The sequence below is a fragment of the Pseudopodoces humilis genome, chromosome 3, assembly GCF_049639895.1.
Source record: "Pseudopodoces humilis isolate 2021_Gansu_Grassland_sample_001 chromosome 3, ASM4963989v1, whole genome shotgun sequence".
NCBI classification, from domain to species: Eukaryota; Metazoa; Chordata; class Aves; order Passeriformes; family Paridae; genus Pseudopodoces; species Pseudopodoces humilis.
Window position 1 is genome coordinate 70,610,389 of NC_142202.1, and position 21,808 is coordinate 70,632,196.

General features: G+C 36.1%; 1 protein-coding gene across 6 annotated transcripts in view; it reads left to right on the forward strand.

Moving 5' to 3' along the window:
• Positions 1–21,808, forward strand: part of ATG5 (autophagy related 5) — a 73,221-nt gene that overhangs the window by 16,991 nt on the left and 34,422 nt on the right. For 3 of the 6 annotated variants that reach the window (XM_088053426.1, XM_014263699.2, XM_088053427.1), the window contains 3 exons: positions 1,335–1,424; positions 1,551–1,713; positions 14,324–14,418. In XM_088053426.1, the coding sequence (XP_087909552.1) occupies positions 1,335–1,424; positions 1,551–1,713; positions 14,324–14,418 (348 nt within the window). The remainder of the gene's footprint in view (positions 1–1,334; positions 1,425–1,550; positions 1,714–14,323; positions 14,419–21,808) is intronic. The other 3 variants (XM_088053428.1, XM_088053429.1, XM_005518243.3) reach the window with 2 other exon arrangements.

The following is a 21,808-nucleotide window of genomic DNA, read 5'->3' on the forward strand; positions in this document are numbered from 1 at the left end:
TTACCTCTGTCCTTATATTTCTAGTCAGCTTAACATACACCAGTCGTAACAGCAGCACTCCCTTTTGCAAGTTCAACACCAAACCATGTGAACTTTAGTGGAAAAGATATTAGCAATTTTTTCTTTATGCCCCTGTTTTTGGAAAATACTCATCCTTTTGATCCACAGTTTCCAGAGTTTGGGTTCTCCCTGTCATAAGGAGGAAACACTATATGACATTCCATTATTTAATTTCCAACTCTTCTCAATAACCTAATGAGGAGGGAACTATCATTGTTATCCTCAGAATTTCTTTCAGGTAAGGCAATCCCTAGCTCCCTTTTTGATATTTTGGGTTTCTCTATTTTGAAGCAATCTTCACTATTTTTTGGGGGGTTGTGTGGGAGAGTGAAGGTAGGGTTTTTTCCAGCGTTAGATTGCTCCTGCTTTGACATGTTAACTATGTTGTAAAAGCCTTTGAAAAATATCCCATTATATGTACTTGTGTTTCCAAAATGGTTTTGACAGTCACTCACAAAAGCTTTTTAAAGTGCTAGTTTGTAATGGGTTAAGAGGAAATGGCCTCTGGTGGGATAGCATGAGAATTCAAGGATAAAAATGTGGCAAGCCCTTTTTAGGAAGGGGAATACTGATGATGCCACCACTCTGGTTTGGCTCTGAGGTTTGCTCCATTCAGCATGGACATAAGCAACTGTGAAAATAAAATTAAGGAGGGAATAAAGGTGGGTTTTAAAACTTCTGAAAACTATAGGCACTGGATTTGTGCTAGTGAATGCTTGTGTTATTATGAAATGGCAAGTGATAGTATGTGTTGATAAAAGAAAAACTGGAGGAAGGAAAACCACAACGTCTACAATGCTGGACTTAAGTTAATTTCCAAAAAAATCTTTTTTGTATCTGAATGAGATATAGTACTGTAACTCCTTAATAAATTCATTATGAGAGGTAGTTGTCATTTACTGAAGGGTTAAGAGTTATTTGAGGAGTGGTAGTTGTGCATCTGTAATGCTAAATGCTGTGTGCCAATGTAACCAAATAAATGGGGTATAAAATCAAGTCACACAGACTGGCAGTCACATAGATTAGTTGAAGCTGGAACTGACAAAGATTTCCAGTATCTCTAAGGAAAAATGTTTGTAAGATATACTCTAGTTCATATATGTGGGTGATTCTGCTTGTTTTTCAAGGAACTGTGTGCATAGAAATGGTTGATAAAATATCATAGAGAGCAAATATAAATTAGGTGCTTGTCACTAACTTCTCAGTATTTTTTCCTATTTATTGTCTGAGATTGAATATCTGCTTGAAAACATGTTAAAATTCTGGTTTTACAGAAAGTTGTTGAGCTTTTATTTTTCCTGAAACATTTTCACTGCAACCTGTTTCTTGTCAGCAGAGTGAGAGAATGGTTGTTACGTTCTGCCGTAAGTAGAAGATTCCAGTGTGCTTCTTTTGCATAAATTTATGCCTATTTAAAATTATCATTTATTCTTCATCTTACAAGGTATGTGATGCATTTATTTTTCTTGATCTGTCATTTCTCTTTGTAGAATTTTCCAGAAAAGGATCTTCTACACTGCCATTCTAAGGATGTGATTGAGGCTCATTTTATGGCTTGTATAAAAGAAGCAGATGCTTTAAAGCACAAAAGTCAAGTCATCAATGAAATGCAAAAAAAGGATCATAAGCAATTGTGGATGGGATTACAGAATGGTAAATACAACACATCAAGTATTAATTATATTCAGGTCAAACAAGCTAATAAATAATTTCTTCAAATTTCAGTTATTGCATGAGATATAAAATGTCATTTTTCTGCAGAATTTTTGTCTAGTGTCATGGAAAGCATTGATGGTTTTCGTGGTTTTTTGGTTTTTTTTTTAATTAAAGTCATCATTTTTGTGATAATTCAAATGTGCCTTAAGTTATTCAAGGAATTCGTTTGGGTCATGACTCCATTTTTAAAAAACCAAAACTAGCAACAAATCAAAATAGATAAATATTGTCTAGTGTACTTTTGTGCAAATGATGGTCTTTATCTGGGAGACACCTGGGGTGTAAGTATTCATTATTGGCAAACTTGGACAGTACATAAGAGATTGTCCCCTCTAGTTAATGCTTATGGGTTGTCACTGGTAAACAATACAGAAACTGTAAAAAAAGTTGTCCAGTAGATTTAATATTTTTACTTTTCTCTCTGCCATTTTTTATAATTGCTTTATGGCTTTCACAAGGACTTCTGCATTACTAAGTACTGACTTGAAAAAGTCAGCAAAATAATTCAGAACAAGATCTTTAATTAGTGTTCTTACTTTGCATAGATGATGTGTATCAATATTACAGTGCAAAATAAAACTTTTGTTTGTAGTGCCTTCTGTATTAAGGTTTGTAGAGCCCTGTAAGTTGAAAAGCTCTTGTAAGTATTTGAGAAACTGCTCTCTGGAATGGATGATCATGCCACTTTCATTGCATTTTTCTCATCTCCTGAAGCTGTCATTTATATTAACCCTAGGAAATTTATTTTATGAAAGCATTTTTGTGTAAGTATGAAGATGTTTATTCTGCATTGAGAGACAGAATACTGAACACTTAGAATTAACATCTTCCTGTATATGTATAAGAATAATTAAATGCAAAAGAACCTTAGAATGCAAAAAACTTGAACCATGCTTTTGGTTTAGACAAGAAGATTCCAAGTTAGTTTTGGTTTAATGTGTGCATTTAGTGAGTGTGTAGCTTTTTTTTTTTCATTGTTGTTTAGTGGTACTGCCTTTCATATTGAAGGTACTCTAGTGATAGTTTTGAAGATGAATGGTTATTAGAAACTCTGTTTTCTATTTTTTTTATTTAATTGGAAGAGAGTTAGAAATCGAGGCATTGTCTTAATTTGCCGTTTGACTGGTAAGATCTTCAGCAAGGCTGTGCATACCTGCAAAATGAAACAGTACAAGTTAAAGTTCTTTTAACCAGAAGTTACAGAATCTTGATACTCTCAATATTTAAGATAAACAGCTTGCTTTTTTTTGTGCTCATCTTAGGCTTTATCATTTAGTTGATTATTTGTCTAAGAATATCTTCAGTTGTAGGGAAAGCAGAATTTTTCTGTTTTGCTCTATAATGTTAAGAACAGAGATTGCCTAGCAAAGTTGATTTCAGGGTTTCACTGTACTTAATGAGAAATTGCACCTGTGGAATCTGACACCTGAATGAGAAGTTTAAGCAATCTTTTGAATACTTTCAAATGCTAATTTTGATTTCTCAACTCTTCCTAAAAGAGAAACAAGAAAAGCTTGTGAAACCAAGAAAACTCTTTTTAAACATGTTGTATCTTTCAATATGTTTTTATAGGCTTTCGTTTGAGATGTAATAATTTTAAATCACTTTGTGAAACAGAATGAATGACCACAAAAAAGAAAAGAAAGTAGCATTTGTGATAACTGCTTTGTAAGTAAAGATACATCTGCAGGCTGTTTTTTCTGTGCAACTTCAAACAATTTCCTTCAGTTCTTAATTATAGGAAGTGTTATTTGTTTAATGAGTGATAACATTACTTAGAAGACATGTCCTGAATTTACATTTTTGAATAAAAACCTATCCAGTTTTGTTTGGAGAAATATCACTATCCAGTAATTTGTAATTTGGTATAAATATTTCTGCTGAGAAGCAGCTATTTGGACAGATAACATGTGAAACTTACCAGTTGCTTGTAGATGGCTTTTAAGAGAAGAACTGTAATAGTGAATTTGTGGGAAAATCTTGTGCTGGTAGCAGCTGGTGGTTATTCATATCAACCTTTACATCCCTCCTCCCACCATTTCTGGTTTTATGTTAATCTGATACCAAATCAGGAAAGAATTCTTTCTTCTATTTCTTCTATTTTGTGCTGTGTTTTTTACTGCTCTTCATAGACAATTTCTGAATCACAAACCAGATAATTTCTGAGGTAGAACTCTTCTTTGGGACAGGTACATTTTTGACCAGCCACAGAGGTCTATCTGTGGTAGGGAAGCGATAAAAGCAGACTATGTGGCTATATTGACCTTTGTTCCTTTGTATGAATTGTTAAAATTCTTTGGTCAGAATTCATGGAAAATGTTACTACTGTTTTTGCTTTAACAGAGTTACAGCCATTTTTACCATGGATGAAAAGGATTTTCAAGTGGGTGGGTTTTTTTCTTCTTGCCTTTTGTGTGGAAAAATAAAGGCTTTCAGCTTTGAAACTCTAAGACTCTATGGGCCTGCTGATGACTCAGGATCAAACAAATGAAATCCCAACTGTTTCCAGGAGGAGAGCTGTATTTTTTGCATGGTTCAAAGAATTAGTATCTATAACTTCAGTATATAATGGTTCTAATAAATGAGGGGATTTAGGTTCAGCACATCTGCTTTTTATCAGTTGTGGACTAACAGAAGCAACTGTACCCTGAAATTTTCACAGGCATCATTTATAACCAACAAAGATTATACTTGGTGTTTCTGATACATGAATGGGAGAAATAAGTAAAAACTCATAACTGTTTTAAGGTTTCTTTTATATATTATAAAATATAATGAAGTCATTATTTTACTGAAAATATTATGGAAAAAGAATGTAATGCTCATTCATGCTTTAGGCTTTACCAATAGTTAAGTGGCTGTATTGAATTGTTCTTATTAGAGGAGAAAAATCCTGCAAGCATTCAGAATATTCAATATCTCTTTCTTGCCTTACTGACAGAATCAGGCCTGTGTTGTCTTGCGTTTAATTCCAAAATTTATCTAAACTGTTCTTGGGTTTTTGAGAGGCAGAATTTGTGTTTGTTTTCAGTTATCTCATTTCTGTTTAGAAATGTTCAAACTGCAAAAAAGAAAGTGTCTTACAGCTTTTCTTGTGCTGTGTACGCTTGACCCACTCAGTTTGTTGGGCATGTTTCTCCTCTTCATAGAGAACTGATGGAAACAATGCTTTTCTTTACCTCATGGTGAGCATGCTTTGGTAGCTGAACAAATCTCTGGTTCAGTTCATCATTTGAAATTTGCTTAGAAAATCTTCTGGAGTTTATCAGGAGAATGAATAAAAAAGCTACTAGTTTTCAAATCAAAGCTACCTGGTATACTTCTTCCCTGTACTGCTACCAAAATGGGGAGTTCTTCCCATGTTCAATCTGTAGAGGTTTGATTAACTGTGAAGATTAAATAATTAATGTGAACTTTGAAAATTTGTGTATTGCTTAAAAGTGATTTTAAAAACCCGATCATTACCTTCCTGGGCTGATAGTTAAAAATTTCCCCAAATGCATGAAGTTGCCTTATAATTAGCATCAGTATGTGCTTATTCTGGAGTTAAGCTAGCATGGCACACACCAAACATCGGTGTTGCTGATACCATTGAACTTAGGGAATGTGATTTAGACTGGTTCAGATAGCCCTGTGCAAAACCATCCCAGTGCTGGTTTGGTGTTGAGCAGGGTCTGTCTTCAAGCAGGCTGGACCTGCAGAATGAATCAGCTGCATCAGAGAGGGCCTTCCTGGGAATGTTTTTGGTGTTTTTTCCATAGCAGTGGTTTTGTCTGGGGTTTGGTTGGTTGTGGTGGTTTGTCTGGTAATGGTTTGTGACCTAGACCTCACTGTTAGTTATGTAGCGTTATGGGATTGTTAGTTACCCTTCCTGCTCAAATGACTAAGCCAGTGCTCCACTCATATGGGTGTAGTATTGTGAGTCTAAACTGCCATCCCCCTGAAACTGCTTTTGGCTTTGTTACTCCTCAGTTCTGGCCTGGTGTCTACTTGAATAGCTGCCCTTTGCTGTGGCACAAAGGTGGGGAATTGATGGCAGCCTGTGTTACCCCACTGGCTTTCTCTTCTCTGCTCTCAAACAGGAGGCCAGAGCAGGTCTGCTCTGTCTGATGCCAGTGAGAACCTGTGGGTTTCAAAGGAGGGCATGAGCTGTATGAAGGCAGAGAAGGAAGGAAAGCAAAAGGTAACACAGCATTCACAATCCTAATGAGATCTCTGCCACCAGAGGAGGTTGCCCAGAGATGGAGTAAGAGATAGCGTTTCTGATGTTTTCACCCTCTTGCATTAGATGGCCATGTGCCTAATGAAAACCATTACACTCTGAAGGAGCAAACTTTGAGGTCTTTTTTTGCTGCCTTCTGCTTTTCTTCCTCCCCTCGCTCTCAAAATAAGTCATTTCCTGAAAGATGTGCATGGTCTAACTAAAATTTAAACTATCTCTAAGACACATACTTCACTTTTAAATGTAACTTTCTTTAGTTGTTGAGGGTTTCTTGTTTTTCAGTTTGAAATGCTTATAAGTTACTTTCTGTTAGTAAACTTCTGAATTTATTAATATGCATTAATATAAAGGTTCCTTAACTTTCAAGAAAAGTTTTTAGAAAAAACACAGTATGGGGAAAGCCAAGTGGGTTAGAATGTTACATGGTGTTATGTTGGTCTGTTTTCATATATATAGAGAGAGCTTAATTAGAGATGAAGAAATCAAAATTCCAAGGCTATCCTAGACTGGAGCAGAGAGCTGGAGGATGGATAAAATCGTCTGGAATCCTTTTCCCTTTGACTTTCGCAGGAAAGTCTGTAGCAAGCCCTGTTAATTTCTATACAACCTGTGGGGTATGTGTTTCAAAACTGGCTTATACTTGTTTGTTATCAGAGCTTTCCTTTTATTTTAAGTGACTGGACTTCTGAGATCACCTGCTATTTTGCTATGGATTAAATAGCTTAAATTTTGTAGGCTATATGCATCTCGATGACTTTCTTTGCCTAAACCTATTCCAGGTAAACTGGTGACCTAGAAATGAAGGGAGGTGATGTTAAGGAAACAGTGTACTTAAAGTGAAACTTCTGGTTTGTGAGTACATTTAGTAAGTGAAAAGAATGTTGGTAAGGTATGGCTCCCATGTGTATGCTATAAGAAAGCAGGCAATAATCTGAAGAATGACGTGCTGCTTTCTTGTACAGTCTTCAAAATGTCCTTTTATGTTGAAAGTTGTTACTTTGCTATCTGTGACATGAGGAATATTTTCACATTTCTGTGGCTTCTGCTACGTTAAGTCAAGACTGTTCTAAGGTCCTGTCTCTCCATATCTGATAGTGACTCATATATGAAGATAGTCTGAAAAGTTCAGTAAACTTGTGTTCCCTTTTCAGTGGTAGATTTGTATTATATACCACAGTCTTTCAAAATGCCTGAGTGAACTAGGTGTTTAATATCGAGAATATTTTGACTGTGGCAATGGGTAAAATGGAAGAGAGAAATAAATATCTTAATGATGCCATACCGGTACTTCAAGCTGTGCTCTCAAAACGGCTGTCACTAACTGTAGTAGTCACTGAGAATCAGATATGTACCAAAATCTGCCTGAAGTTCTTAGTAGTTGTTATTATCAGTGTTTATATATAACAAGAATATGAATGGTGAATTTAGGTGAACTAAGTAATGTAGAGACAAGTCTTCAAATAGCTGGGAAATTATAGTAACAGCTGTAAATAATGTATCTGAATAGCACAAAAATTGGTTTTAAAGTGTTCAAAATATTTATCAACAAAAGCTCCTTCATGCTTGAGGCATACCACACAAGAACTTGACTTTTTATAAAGTTAGTTAGAAATACCAGTGAACAGAATTATGTATGCATACAGTGTGTGTCTTCCTGGAAACAATGTGGAAGTAGTATACTAAATGTTTGGAAGACTTTTTGACTACAGCAGTTAAAAGCAGTGCTTGTTAAAACATGACTCAGTAGAAAATATGCTTGCTTGAACATTAAGGAAATACAGTTTGTAACCTTGACTTTCAGCTGCAGCTCTCTGTACCCTACAGTTTGATGATATGTATGTGACAGATTAACCCTTAGTGAGTTTGTCTGTGACTGAAAGGAGCAGTTGGGGGATTGGAGTGCAGATCTGCCATTTGGAGGGGTCATGATGGGCTGGAGCCTTCCAGAGCTGACACACAAGTCCTGCACCAGAGACAGGAAAAACCCCATATGTGGCAGTCTAGGGACTGACTTGGAAGCATCTTTCTGGAAGCGGGTAATAGTGAGCAGGAAACTGAGTCGAAAGCCTGTCGTATGGTATTGCATAAATAAAGATTAACCAGGGAACTATTCAAGCCCTTGTGCCCTTCACTTGGCTCAGCACTTGTAAAGCTGTACTGGGACTGCTGTGTCCTCTTGAGACCTGTCTTGGTTTGAAAACACAGGTGTCTGCTAAGGAAGGTAGGAGCCTCCCTTGAAATGTTAAAAATGTAAAGCCCCCCTCCCCCCCAAATTATTATAATTTTAACATCAAGGGGCTCTCAGGCAAAGATATGGGAATAGGAATAACAGTTCTTTACTAGGAAAATTAAAATTATAATGCAGTAGTATGAAAAAAACACTGACAGAGTCAGAATATAATTTGACACTGTTGGTCAGAGTGTTGTTAGCAGTCCCATTAAATGGTGGCTGCAGTGCTCCTGCAGTGACAGATGTGGTTCTGTTGAAGTAATGATCCCGTAGAAGGGTGTAGTTTTCTTATGAAGGTCTAATGGCTGTGTAGATGGGTTTGGTCTTCTAGGAATCCAGTGGAGAAATGCTGACTGTGGTGTTCTAAGCCTCAGATTATATCCAGGTAGGAATGCTTAGCTCCTCCCCCTGGATGGAGCATCTCCTAATGGGATGATGTAGTTTTATCAGTCATGCAGTCAGACTCAATGGCCCATTAGAAGAAGAGATCCCCCTGGAGGGGGGATGGGTCCTGGAAGAGATAAAGAGCACTGGTTTTAAGAGCTGGCCCGTTAACAGAAGATACCCCCTGGAGTTATGAGGGATGGGTCATGGAAGAGATTAAGAACACAGCACTGCCTAGTTTTAACAGATGATAATAGAATACATACTTCTGGTTACATCTTGCATTGGAACCTAAGACAGGACCCCAGGACAAAAGGAATGTGGGCAAACAGAAAAGAATCCAGCAGAGTGCTGGTAAAATTCTTAGGGGCTGGAGCAGATGCTGTATTAGAGAGTGGGGAAATTGACTTTTTTAGCCTGAAGATGAGGAAGTTAAAGGTGGATTTAATACCAGCTTTACCTGAAAGAGAAAGCCCCTAGAGAAGATGGAGTCAGACTCCTCTCACTCTAGTCTCCACTGGCAGTGGAACTGGACAATTACCAAAAAACAGTTACTAGTTACAGCAGCAGGAAGTCTGATGGTACATGGCGAAGGGAAGGTGGGGTGGCCTGGGGGAGTGAAAGTAGTTGGGTGGAAACCCACAGAGACAGTCAAACTTCACTGGGCAAGGCCTTGAGCAAACTCAGTTAACTTTGTGTAGGCAGCTCTTTTGGGGCAGGGTGAGGAGCTGTTATTTCAAAGCTTGACCTCCAAAGGCACATCCAAACTAAAGATTTTCTGTTGTTCTTGTACATCAGTTCTTGTACATCTTGAACTATGTCAGTCCTTGGTCTCAGCGCTAGGTGTGGTTCTGCCCAAGTACTTCCATGGTTCATGTGGTTGTTAGACAGTGGTGAACCACTGAGAATGGATAAGTTTTGTGTTTCTTAAACTTTAGTATTGAATGTAGTTGTGTGCAAGCTGCAAGTTGGTATTGCGCATACAGCTACAGATAAAATTTAGTTTCAAGCTTTCTGTTTGATTTATTCCAATAAATGGTTTTAAGAAGAAACCATGAATAGTCCAGACATAATTGTGCATATGTGCTACCCTGAGGGCTACACCAGTATTTTCACTTCTTTGACTTTCTAAAAAGATGCTGAAGTACAAGAGCCATGAATTGGTATTTCCTTTCTGAATTTCCAGTCTTTCCCTTGTTTTTGTATTAATTCTGTTTTATAAACCCTCTCAACAGTCTTCTTGAAATATGTCCTCTCCTAGAGTCTGGTAATCTCTGATAGCAGTTGCATCACTATCAAATAGAGAAACAAAATAATTCCTTACTATTATAATATTTTTGTTGATAAGGTTAAAGATTAGGGTGGGGTTTTTTTGTTCTTTTACCTACTACATTGCAGTAGGATCTTGATTTTATGCTTTCTATGCTCTCTTGTTTTTCATTGCAACGTATTTGTAGATATGTTTTTCCATTCTGTGATAATTGCCCAGATTGTTTGTGTATGCAGATTTAAAGCTATGCTTTAGTGAAATGCACGTGTTGATGGTGAGCACTTGCGCAGTGCCTTTTACCCTCTCAGTGATCCATCCTGTCATAGCCTCATGTGGGTGAAGGAGACATGTCTAACTTCAAGATCCATGTGAAATTTCAAGTTGTTTGAAGTGTGACAGCACTAGAGTTTCAGAAAATGACTGTAGGAGTATGAGTATGTATGTATGAGTGAAACTAATTTTTCTGGTTGCCTGAAGAACATTTCAGGCTGAGACCCAGGGGCAAAAGGGACCCCAGCCTTTTAGTCCTCAGCCTGGACTAATCCTTAGTTAACACTGCTCAATAGTAAGAGGTTCAGCAGTTTCTATTAACAATAAAGTATGATGGGATTACCAAGAACTTTTAAACATAACAAGGTATAAATTTGGATTAATTTAAATGACTGCTAAAGGATCTCCAACCTGGTTTAATGGAGGAAACAACAATTCTCAGTGTTTCCCTGTGTCAGTAATTTTTTCAACGGTTTTAATGGGCTCTTTAAAGCTGTGAATAATTTTAGTGGTAGGTTTCTGAACCCTACGTGCATAATGTGGCATACTGGATTTGTAAATTTATGTTTGAGTTTACTTTGTTGCTTAATGTATTTGTGTACTGAGATTTTTTGTCATGGGTGACATTAAGTCTTTGTAGTTTTGCCAACTCATAGTTTTCCTAAATGTGTAAATAGATTTTTTTCAAAGCTCTCCTTAGATTCTATGCATCTCTGTAGTACTGAAAGCTAATGTCTGTCTGGCATTTGGGCATTCAGTGGCTGCATTTCTAAGCAATGAATAGTCGTAAATATTAGTGACTTGGCTGATATATTTCTTGTTATTTGGTTATTAGCTTTCTGATCTTTGACATAAAATACATAGGAAAGTTTTTATTTCATTTTGGGCATTTATTTAATTTTATTTAATTTTAGGCAAGTTTTTATAGCAATCATCTCTTGTTTAAGAAATACGATTAGTAAAATATGAAACTATTATACTCTCACTAATCTCACTTCTGTTCAAATCTTATTGTCATTACTTTAAATATTGTTATTCAGATAGAGACATCTGCCTTTTGCAAGTACTGTTTTTTGCTAATACAGAAACTCTCTAACACTTCAAGCAAGCACTTTCATAAAAACAGATGGACTGTGAAAAACAAAAGGAATCAGATTTGACTGTTACAGTCGTTTAGATGCCATGCAGACTGCATAAGCTTTTTATGAGGGAGAGAGACAAGTGTGTAAAGTGCTTTTTCTGATAGGTAGAGACTCCTCCTTGTTTACTGGCTGGATGAAAACTCGGTTTTGTTTTGATTGTTAAATTTTCGGCTGGCACCTTCTGTCTTTGTCCTGTCTAGCCAATAAACTAATTAGTTATTATAGTTCATTGTAGCACTAATAGCTTCCTTGGGACTTTGCAAAAATAGGGGGTACCGATACATTAAAATGAGAGAAGGAAGAATCCTTTCACTTAGGTTTTTAAGGAGGTCAGTGGTTTTGTTTGTTTATTTTAAGTTTTGAGTCTTAAGGATTCTTTGAAAAGCTTGTGGATTTTGTACTTTTGGAGCTTTAGGATTCTGGCACTCAGCCAATGCTCTGCTAATAAAAGCTCTTGCCAGATCATATATATCAGTATGCAAACTGAACAGTTTTCTTTTTCTCCTGCTTGCTCTAAAAATTTGTCTTAGTTTTCTTACACCCAACTGTTTTGTGTGGTGAAGATACAGTATCCCTGTAAAAATGTTTGGAGAACAGCAGTATAACGTTGTGAGGAGAAATTTGTTTTAGATATCTTCAGACAATGCTGTACACAGTGGAGATCTTACGATATCTGACTTCATTATGTCCAGCTAAAATTCCTGGGATTCCTGGATTGACAGAACATGCTTGATTACAAAATGCAACGAGTTCATAATTCAACTGTTGCAGATTTCACTGTTATATTTGGAAAGTACAGAAACGGTTAGAACAATAGATTGTCTTAAGCGCTGCCTAAGTGTTCAGAGAATAATCTGAGAGGTATACATTTTTTAATTTAATTGCCTTAAATAAGATTACCTGGTTTCTTGCATGTTTTGTGAGAGGTGAGGAAGCAGGAACGAATAACAGAAGTGAATTAACTGCACATTACTGCTTTGCTTTTTTTTGTCATTCAGAACCTCCCTTGTTTGCCCAAAAGGGTCAATATATTTAATCATCTGACATAAGTCTTTTATTTGTTCATAATTTCTTTTTCTTCTTATCCATAAGATGTGTTGTTCATTTCTGGTGAATTTTGAGGACAGTTCACTCAACTTTCCTAATTACTGTAATACAAGCATTAAACAAGTAAATCAAGTTAATGTTTGCTTTATTTCTGTTCAAGTAGGATGTCTCCAAATATGGACATTCCTTATTTAAGTCTGCTGAAGCTCACTAGCTTTAGTAGGTTTGGGTTGTTTTGTTTTGTGTATCACCATAACAGTTTTCTCAAGTGAGTTAGAAGTGGTAATTGAAGTATAAATCTATCAGTACCTACTGTGGAATGCCTGTTAGCACATCTGTAGTGAAAGCTGCAAGCCATTCTCACTGCAGGAAGGAAGCATGCTAAATCTTCACTTTCCCTCTGAAAGAGTTCCTGAGGAGGAGGCAGTCATCCTTTGTGTTGGGACATTTTAAGACTAAACCTCTGACTCTGATTCCCAAATGTGGGATTGTCTGATTACAGCCTGCTCCAGGGCTGTCATTGTCACTCCCAGCCCAGTGAATGATGGGGTAACACCGTGCATCCAGGCAGCTCCTCATGCCGGGCAGGTGCCTGCCTGGTGGTGCCTACTGTAGCTCAGGTAAGTGCCTGTCAAGAAGCACTTGCTGCTAATCAGGAAACAAGGGTGTGGAAGTACTTTCTGAGATAAGTATCAGGAAATGCTCCTACAGCATACTGAGCAGGAATTTGTTCACAGTTTCTTGGAAATTCCTGCCTTGTGTTACATTCAGTCAGGAGAAGCAATGTATTATAAACCCTGCAGTATATACTAACCTGTGCCTTTTAGTGCACTGGCAGGCATCTGTGCTGTATGCTGGAGAGAAGCAAATCTCAAACTCATTTTCTGCAATTGCTTTAAGTGTAATCAGCACTTTTGGAAGCAAGAGGAACCTTTGTCTTGTGAATATATTTCTGTATTTTACCTTGCTTCACTGGGGCTGAATTCTGTAATGAGCGTATTCAGTAGGAGCCCAGCTTCTTGAGACTTGGCTGAACATTGTGCCTAGGAGGGAAAACTGGAGACTGTGTGTTCCTTCTGTGGAAACATCTGCTGTGTTTGGTGTCTTGGAGAGTTAGGGCCTAAAAGGAAATTGATCCCTTGCTCTTCCCCTTCTAATGCTGCCTTCTCCAGTAAGGCTAGCAGCAGCTTTATTCATCTCAGCTCTTTGTATTCCTTTCTGTCAGTTCTGGTGCTAGTTATTTGCTTCATTTGAATAATTGATTTGCATGTATAAAAGCCTTTATCGCTCTTAGACCTATGCTGTCATTAGTACATTTTAAAAGTAATAATCTATTCATTCTTGTAATGTCTGAACAACATGAAATGGTGTGCAGGCTATTTATGCTGCTTACTTGGATAATAACAAAATTGTTTTTCAACCATAAAATTTTATTTTCAGGTTGTGTCATGAATCTGGCAGTGTATTTTCTGATCATATCATGCATTGTTACAGATTATTTTGAGATCTACATATCTAAATGTAAACCACTTAAGAAGTATTTCTCCTGCTTTAGTTTCTCTATGCTTTACATCCATTGTTCAGTTGTAGCTAAGAACAATTAGATGTTTTTAGCAGATTGTGAGACAGTATGGACCAGTAACAGCAGGGAGTGGAGAAACAGGCACTGTTAGTTGAAGTAATGAAATCCATAATTTATAGCCCAATATTTTCTTAATAATGGGAGATAAGATATGAGTAAAAGTTGCTTTCTCTTTCAGTTCAATAAATCACCACATCACTTTTTTCATAGGACAATGCAGATCACCTGCCTTTGGCTTCAGGCTAAATAGGGAAGAGAACTGTAGAAAAAATAAATTCATACAGGTTAAACTTCTGTAAGAAAAGTTTGCATGTTGTTCCAGTTGTGTCTCATTTACCTCTTTAGGTTGAAAAAAAGCCAGTGTTATTAATATTGACAAAGTCTAATTTTACCTTCACAGATAAATTTGAGCAGTTTTGGGCAATAAATCGAAAACTCATGGAGTATCCTCCAGAAGATAATGGATTTCGATACATCCCATTTAGAATTTATCAGGTAGGAGACAATAAAATAAAATTAGTCTTCCACTGAGGTGTCATATATTGTAATCTGTTTTCAGAATTATGTGTTTCCTTTTCTAGCATTACGGCAAAACTTAGCACACTCATCTTTGCTGGACCCTTGATTGAGTTGTATGGATTAACAGACAAAATAGATAGTATTTATTCTAATAGGTAATTAGCATTTATTATGTTGCAAGTGTGTAAAACTTGAGAATGTGCCACAATTGGTGTATATGATGTTTGCTCTTTTTTTAAAAACAGTCCAACAACCTAATTCTGTTATTAAAAATAGCTACTAACTATGAAGAATATTTAGTAGGTTTTAGTTTTTAATTTGCATATTTAGGTGCAAAATGCCCTGTGAAAGGTCTAAGCCAAATAATTTTGGAGCAACACTTTTCCCTCAACCACTTTATGGGCTTCTTTTCTTGTAGGCATTTTAAGGTGGAAGTAATTGTATATGTGTTGCATCTAGTTCTTGCCTTTGTCTTCTAGTTGTATACTTACATCCCAAAACTAGCTTTGAATGTGGTTTTTTTTTCCTGTTTTAATACACCAGCACTTTATTTTTCTCAGCATTTTTTTTGCAGACATTCCTTGGAATCCTTACAATTTTTCTTATCTTAAGGACATCTTCTCAGTTTTTATAGCATTGAGATCACAATGAAGTTTGTAATTACGTATGGTTAAAAGCTTATACAAAAATTTGTGTAGCCTCTCTTTAAATTAAACAGTTGTGCTCTGTTGGAATGTTTTAATCTACTTATATTTAAGTTTTGCACCAATGGCTATAAAAAGAAAGTCCTTTATTCATAGTACTGAATATTCTGATACTACTTTGTAACAGGTGTAATGACAATAGAAGCCTATACATTCTTGCAGTGGGACCGGAGTAGCTTTTAATGTTAGATGTAAGACATTTACTGTCATAATGAAACATTAGATTGAGAACGGAAGTCAGTTATTTTGTCAGAGATCACAGCAGGTGGCAAGGTTTGTGTAAGAATCAAAAAGTGTGTATCAGGAAAAGTAGTACTCACAGCATTTGTTTGGTTGGTGACTAAGTTATTTGCTTGTTCTCTGATAGGTGTGGGGTTTTTTCAAAGTCTTCATAGAAATCACGTAAATGGGTTTGTGAAAAAGAGATTTTGCTCTCTGAATAGGTCACAGATCTTTAGGGCATGATGAAAGATTTCTATGATACCACATGATTTCAAGCTAATAAAGCTTTTTAAAACTAAGTAAATCAATAAAATCTATCACTTGAACTAGTAGTACTTAATCTTGATTCCCATTACCTTTTCAACTGGAAACCCTTACTTTCTTTAGTTTAAACCCAAAATATCTAACTAAGAATTGAAGACTAAACACAGACAAAGATGATGCTGAGACAACCTTTTTGAGAAGATTGGTATATATTATTTTCAATAATGCTGCTCTTAGCACTTCTAAGAATTTCCAGTCTTTTTAAAAATGTGGGTGCACATCTCAATCTTTTTTGTTTGGTTTGTTAGTATGTGTACTGATTACTGCTCTGTGTGTTTAAAGGAATTTTCAGGAAGCCTTAGGAAGGGTGAGATTGTAATTTAGTTCCAAACAAGAAGTTAGTGACAAACTTGCATATGGAAAAATAACTGATTCTGAAGTGTTCTTCAGATGTATTTAACCCCCATCCTGAATCCTTTTAATTTCCATAAGTGCTGGTAGAAGTCTGCTTATAATTGGTTACTTGTACATCCCTATGTAAACACCTGATCTAACCTGAGTTTGTGTTGCAGTGGATATTTATTCCCCGTGTGTCTTCACACAGTGTTCTTGTAGATACTTAAGGATATACCAGTGGATGGCAGGAAATGATGAGGCATTGTCTTCAATGGGAAGAGTTTCTCCTTGTATTCTTCATACCTTCTATTACGCCAAATAATTAGAAAAAAATTCTGAGAAGGGAACTTCCTACATTGTTTTTGGCAGTATGAGGTGGATGAATTTGTTTTCCTTCAAAAAATTGTTCTAGATTATGATAAAAAATATGAAAAACCACTCTTAGCTGCAATTAAATGTGAAATGGCAAAGTTGTTGCAGAAAAAATGCATTCAATAAAGTGATTTGATAGATTTTTTTTTCTTCACTGAAGAATTCATTATTTTAAAAATTCAAAAAGTCTTTCAGTTGTAAAGTTTGTCTATTAAAATACATTTCTAAAGAATAATGTGAATCATACCTCGTGTGGTGACCAAATCTGATGGTGTGTGGGAGAAAGAAATGGCAAAAATATGAACATCATACTTGGGTAAGTCAGAACTAAACTAACCACAGGTAATTTTAAACACCCTTGTCCACCTCCTCTTTTAAGTATAGCAGCTAAGATTGGACCAGAATCCTGGCATCTACAGTAGATGATATAAAAAAAGGTTGAGAATCATTAAGGATCAACTTGTTTACAATTTTAAAAGTTAGCTATGATGTCTTGGAGATTTAATTGCCAGCTGTCTGCGATATTCTGTTAGCTGTGTTGTATGGAAGTTGAACCAGATAAACCTTTGACATAGGTGGAAACTTTTTCTACCGGAGACAGTTTAAAAATAGTATTATATTTTTGTGATACTTTTAATTTGATGTGTCAAAATAGAAGCTCCCCACTTCACTTCAGAGGTGTAAGCTGCTTTGTCTTCAACTGACAGCTTTTGGTGCACAAAAGCTTTTTTGCCTTTTTATCTGATGCTACTGTAGAATGGAATGCTTTTTGCCCTTGTTCTTTAATGGCAAGAAAGAAAATAATAGTAATGTTTTGAGTATATTTGAGTGTTGTTTTTCATGTCCAGTACTAGAGCTAGTTTGGCTTGTGGAATTTCCCCCCGTGTTTATAAGACCAGCTGATGTTTCACAGTCTGACTGAACAAACTGGCTGATACATGGCGGGAAGTTTTCATCAGTCTTTGGCTCCAGGCACTGTGACAGGGCATATTAGTCAGGAGAGGAGTCTCTACGTGCTGATAGTGACTGCTCTGATGAACTGCTGCCTGCTGTGGGAGCATTCTGAGTCTCAGTTGTTGCGCACTTAATTTGTACTCATTCCCCAGTTTTTTGTTTCTTGCTCTCTCCCCATGTCATGCTCACCCACTTCATCATGCTTTTCTCAGGAGTCTGCCCTCTGAGTGTATGGGATTTAAAGCTCTATATTGTATTTCATTCTTGAGATTAAAATTACAAAAGTATTGGAAAGAAAGTGGATGAAAACTCTTCATGCCAAGTTCTCTTGATATTTTTTAGAGTCGCAATTGCTTGAGGCAGGCTGGCTGTTTTGTGTTTGTCATCCCAAAAAGGGATGGTCTGGAATTGTTTGTGTTTCCTGTTATTTAGTACTGAACAAGCATTTCCTTTACTTTCACTTTCTAAGGGTTTTGATTAGCTTATTAATATTATTGTATAGTAGGCCTTAACTTTGGACAGGTTTTCCTACTGTAAGTCCCTTAAGATGTTGAGATTAAGTTGTAGAGTCACAAATTGTTAGGATGTTTATCTTCCTGTGTAACATGAGTGAAATTCTCCATACTTAATAATATATCAGTTAAATTCAACACTTTCCTCTTCATGTCAAAGCTGCAGTATTGCGATGTCTATAAGTAGGCATAAATGTTTACTGTGACATGCCCTCTAAGAGTGGGAGTGGGAAATGAAATATTTTAAGGCATTATTAATATCTGTCTTAATAAATGAATCAGAAGCTCAAGCATGGCCATTTCCAAGCAATTGAAGACTGTTTCATCCATATTTCCACATTTATTGGCAGAGCTCAGATAAGCAATTGCAAAACCCATTGCAAGTATGCAAATCAACAGCACAATTTGGCCCATGTTATGACAGCTAATAAAAAACCTGATCAAAACAGATTGATTGAAGAGATACTGCGTCTACCTGTAGAGTTTTCAAGAAACAATAAATCTACCTTTTTATGCTAGTAGATTATTCATTTTTTTGTTGTTGTTTTTGAAAAGCCACCATTGCATTTCAAGTCTGAATTTGTCTGACTTCAATTTCTAGATTCTGTTTTGCCTTGCCCCACTGTAAAGTCATGTGAATTTCTGACCTCCCATATTCACTTATGGCTTTGTATCAGGCACTTTCTTTGGTAAGCTGAATAAATTGAGGTTTTTAAGCGTCTTGTCATGAGACTTTCTTATCAGTACTAAAGTTGGTTTTTAGTCATCTTTTCAAGTGCTAGCTAATAGTTTGGTAATCCTCAAGATTAATATTGAGGTTAGGGAGACATACAGGGCAAAAGTAAAGCTTATGTTTATAGGATATTAAGCCAAAAATGCTTCAAGCATTGGTGGAATAAAGGTGAAGTTAGCTGCTACTTGAAACTTCAGATCTGGAAAATGTTATGAAAAAAGTTTCAATGCAATAACTTGTCAAGCAAAAGAACCAGAAAATTTGCTGTCGACCTGAAGAGGGCAACACAACACAGCAAGTTCCAGCATTTTGTTGGCTATGTAGAATGTTCTTGAACAGACCTGTATGCAATACCTTATTTTTTTTCTTATTTATTGAAAATGATGCCTTCATAAAGGACCTGCTGAAAATAGACAATTGGTTTCTTAAAAACTTCCTTTTACAAGGAAGATGTTTGAGTGAATAGGAAGATCATGTGAAATGGTCATTTGTTTAACAGATCTGGCCTCAGCTGAATTCTTGTGCTGAAGAGAAACAAATGGACTTTGAGTTATTCTAATAACTGATGGTTCAGTACTAACAAAACAGTAGCACACTTTCACCAGTTTTAAATTACTTCAAAATCAAAGCTTTATGAATAAGAAAATTTAAAATCTTAAAATATTTTTCTTAGTGCCTCATGATTGAGGAATAAAAAAGAAACATTTCTATCAAGTATTGCATGGGGGCAGCGTGATCCTTAAATACTTGTTTTCTGAAATGGGTTGTTTTGTTCTGTACTGAAAGTAATAGCAATTTGACTAGTTCTCACCTTGAGTTGAAGGTCACTGTTACCACAGTTCCACCAGAGGTTCTGTAATTGCATAAGCTTTTCTTATGCATCTCAGTGCACAGTGAAATGAGCTGGCTCAAACCAGTGCTGCTAAAGATGACTTTTTTTAACATATTCTGTATTATGGAGTGCTCATGCAGCTCTCTTGAAAGACTTCAGGAACCCATGTGCAAGCTCAGCCTTGTGCCTTTAAGAATCTTGGTACAGGATGGGAGCTGTCAATCAGAATTTCAAAGAAAAATTCTAAGATGATAAACTATTTGTTGTCAAAATGTGACTAAAGTTTCCTTAAATATGCCCAAGTTGTCTGTAAAACTGTCAATCTGCCTAGTTCAAAGCTATTGTAGAAGTTGCACTGTGCTCAGGGAAGGAGATGCAATGGAGATAGAGCTGTAAAATCTCGAATTGGGTTGATTCTCTGCTGTGGTTGAGCTGTTACCAAGCTGAATGGTTTTAAGCTAGTTCAGACCTGTTACTAGGAGCTACAGTAATTTTTCCAGGTTGAGTGTAGATGTAGCTCGTATACAATGAATAAAGTAGTTTTGCTTGTATGAGAAACAGTTTGTTGAGGTTCTGAGTTACATTACACCTAGTTTAAAAAAAAATGAGGGATATACTGAATTCTGCTTATTGGGGAAAAAAATGGGTAATATTTTTTTAAAAATCCTTTTTTTATCTTGTAGTACTTAAGTTACTTGTAAATCTCAGAAGAATCTAAGTATATGAAAAACCAGTAGAATCCTATTAGTTACTAAATTAACTTTGTGTGAACAGTTTTATGCATTTTTTTTTAAGTCAAAGTATATCTTGAATTACAATGAAATACTGAACACCTTGTGTGGGGGAAAAAAAGTCTGTTGCTAGTTTGAAAATACCTTAATCTTACCTCTTCTGATGCACCCCCCAATTACAAATTGCTAGTAACTTTTTAACCGATAGGTATTGTATAAAACACTTCAATTGTTGTCTTTTCTTTGAATTGTCTTGTGATAATGGAGTTGAGTGTAAATAAGTTAGGGTAACTTTAATAAGTTCCTGCTGCAAGTTTGAATTTAGGCCGTGAAGTTTGAATTCTTGTGGCTCCCTAAACTGTTTCATTAAGGTGGTACTCTTGTAGATTTATGTATCATCCTAAATTTGTTAGGAAAGTTAGTGTATGTATGCAATTTAAAAAAAAATTGCACTTCTTACCTCAACCTTGAATCTTTGTTCTTAAGAATATCAATACATTGAGAGGCTGTGATGAAGACAATGAATGAAGCAGTAATTAGTTGAGTTCGGTCTGTGTACAGTTGCACACGCATCTTATAATCTAAATGCATTGCTCTTTAGTATATTGCTGCCTTTCCTCTGATCAGTAAAGCTGATCGCTTTACTTTTCCATTTCACTTGCTTTAGTCAACACAAACTGATTTGCTGCTTTCATCACATACTGTATAATGTGGACAGGTTCTTATGTTGTGGCAAAAGGGACTTTGCCTACCTGAAGCTTACTGTGGAGCTGTATTCCACAGACATTGGCTCTTGTACTCTAATGTAGTAGAAAAATTTTAAAAAAAAAAAAAAAAAAGTTGGTGAGCTGCTTTCTTCAGAAAAAGCTAATATGAATTTTTTTCTTCAAAGAAGTGAGGGATGTCATCTTCAACGGTTATTTCTGTGGCTGTGCTGCATAAGCAATGCCTATAGAACTAAGCCTAGCTAGCCTATGGTGCTGATGCAAAACTCTGCAGAGATGAAATCCACAGCCAGTACCTGTTTTTACTTTTTCATATCAGCATTCTACCTTTACTTATTTTTAAATAAAATAGGTGAATAAAACAAGTTAAGTTTTGCATAGAACTGAGGATTAGAAAATATAGAAAGTGTTCTGTTTTATACAAAGTTCCAAGACTTGTATTTGTACTTTCCAGGAGACTGAAAGCAAATTCTCTACAGGTAAATGTTGAATGGAACAAACCTATGAGGAAGTGGGATATGACACCATGCTCTAGAAATACAATATGAATTAGCAAACAGATTTTTGAAATTTTGCTGCCCTTGATTATAGGAGCTCCTTCTAGTTAATCATTACTGTAGGAGACTACAGAGAATTATTGGATTTAATGATTTGAAGTAGCTTGAAAGTGATTTATGAAGTATTGTATTCTTCACTGCTCTTAAGCAAGCAATGTAGTGTTTGCTTTTGTGGATGTAAATCCATTTCTAAAGTTGTTTGCTTGATAGGTAGTGAGTACTCAATTGCTCAATAGTTAAGTGAGGCTTAGGTCTGCATGTGCACATAAAATGCTGCAGCTGTGAAGAGCACTATTGATTTGTTGTCCCTGACTCTTCAGATATCTTGATATTTTACCAGTAACAAATACAAATTTTTTCCTGG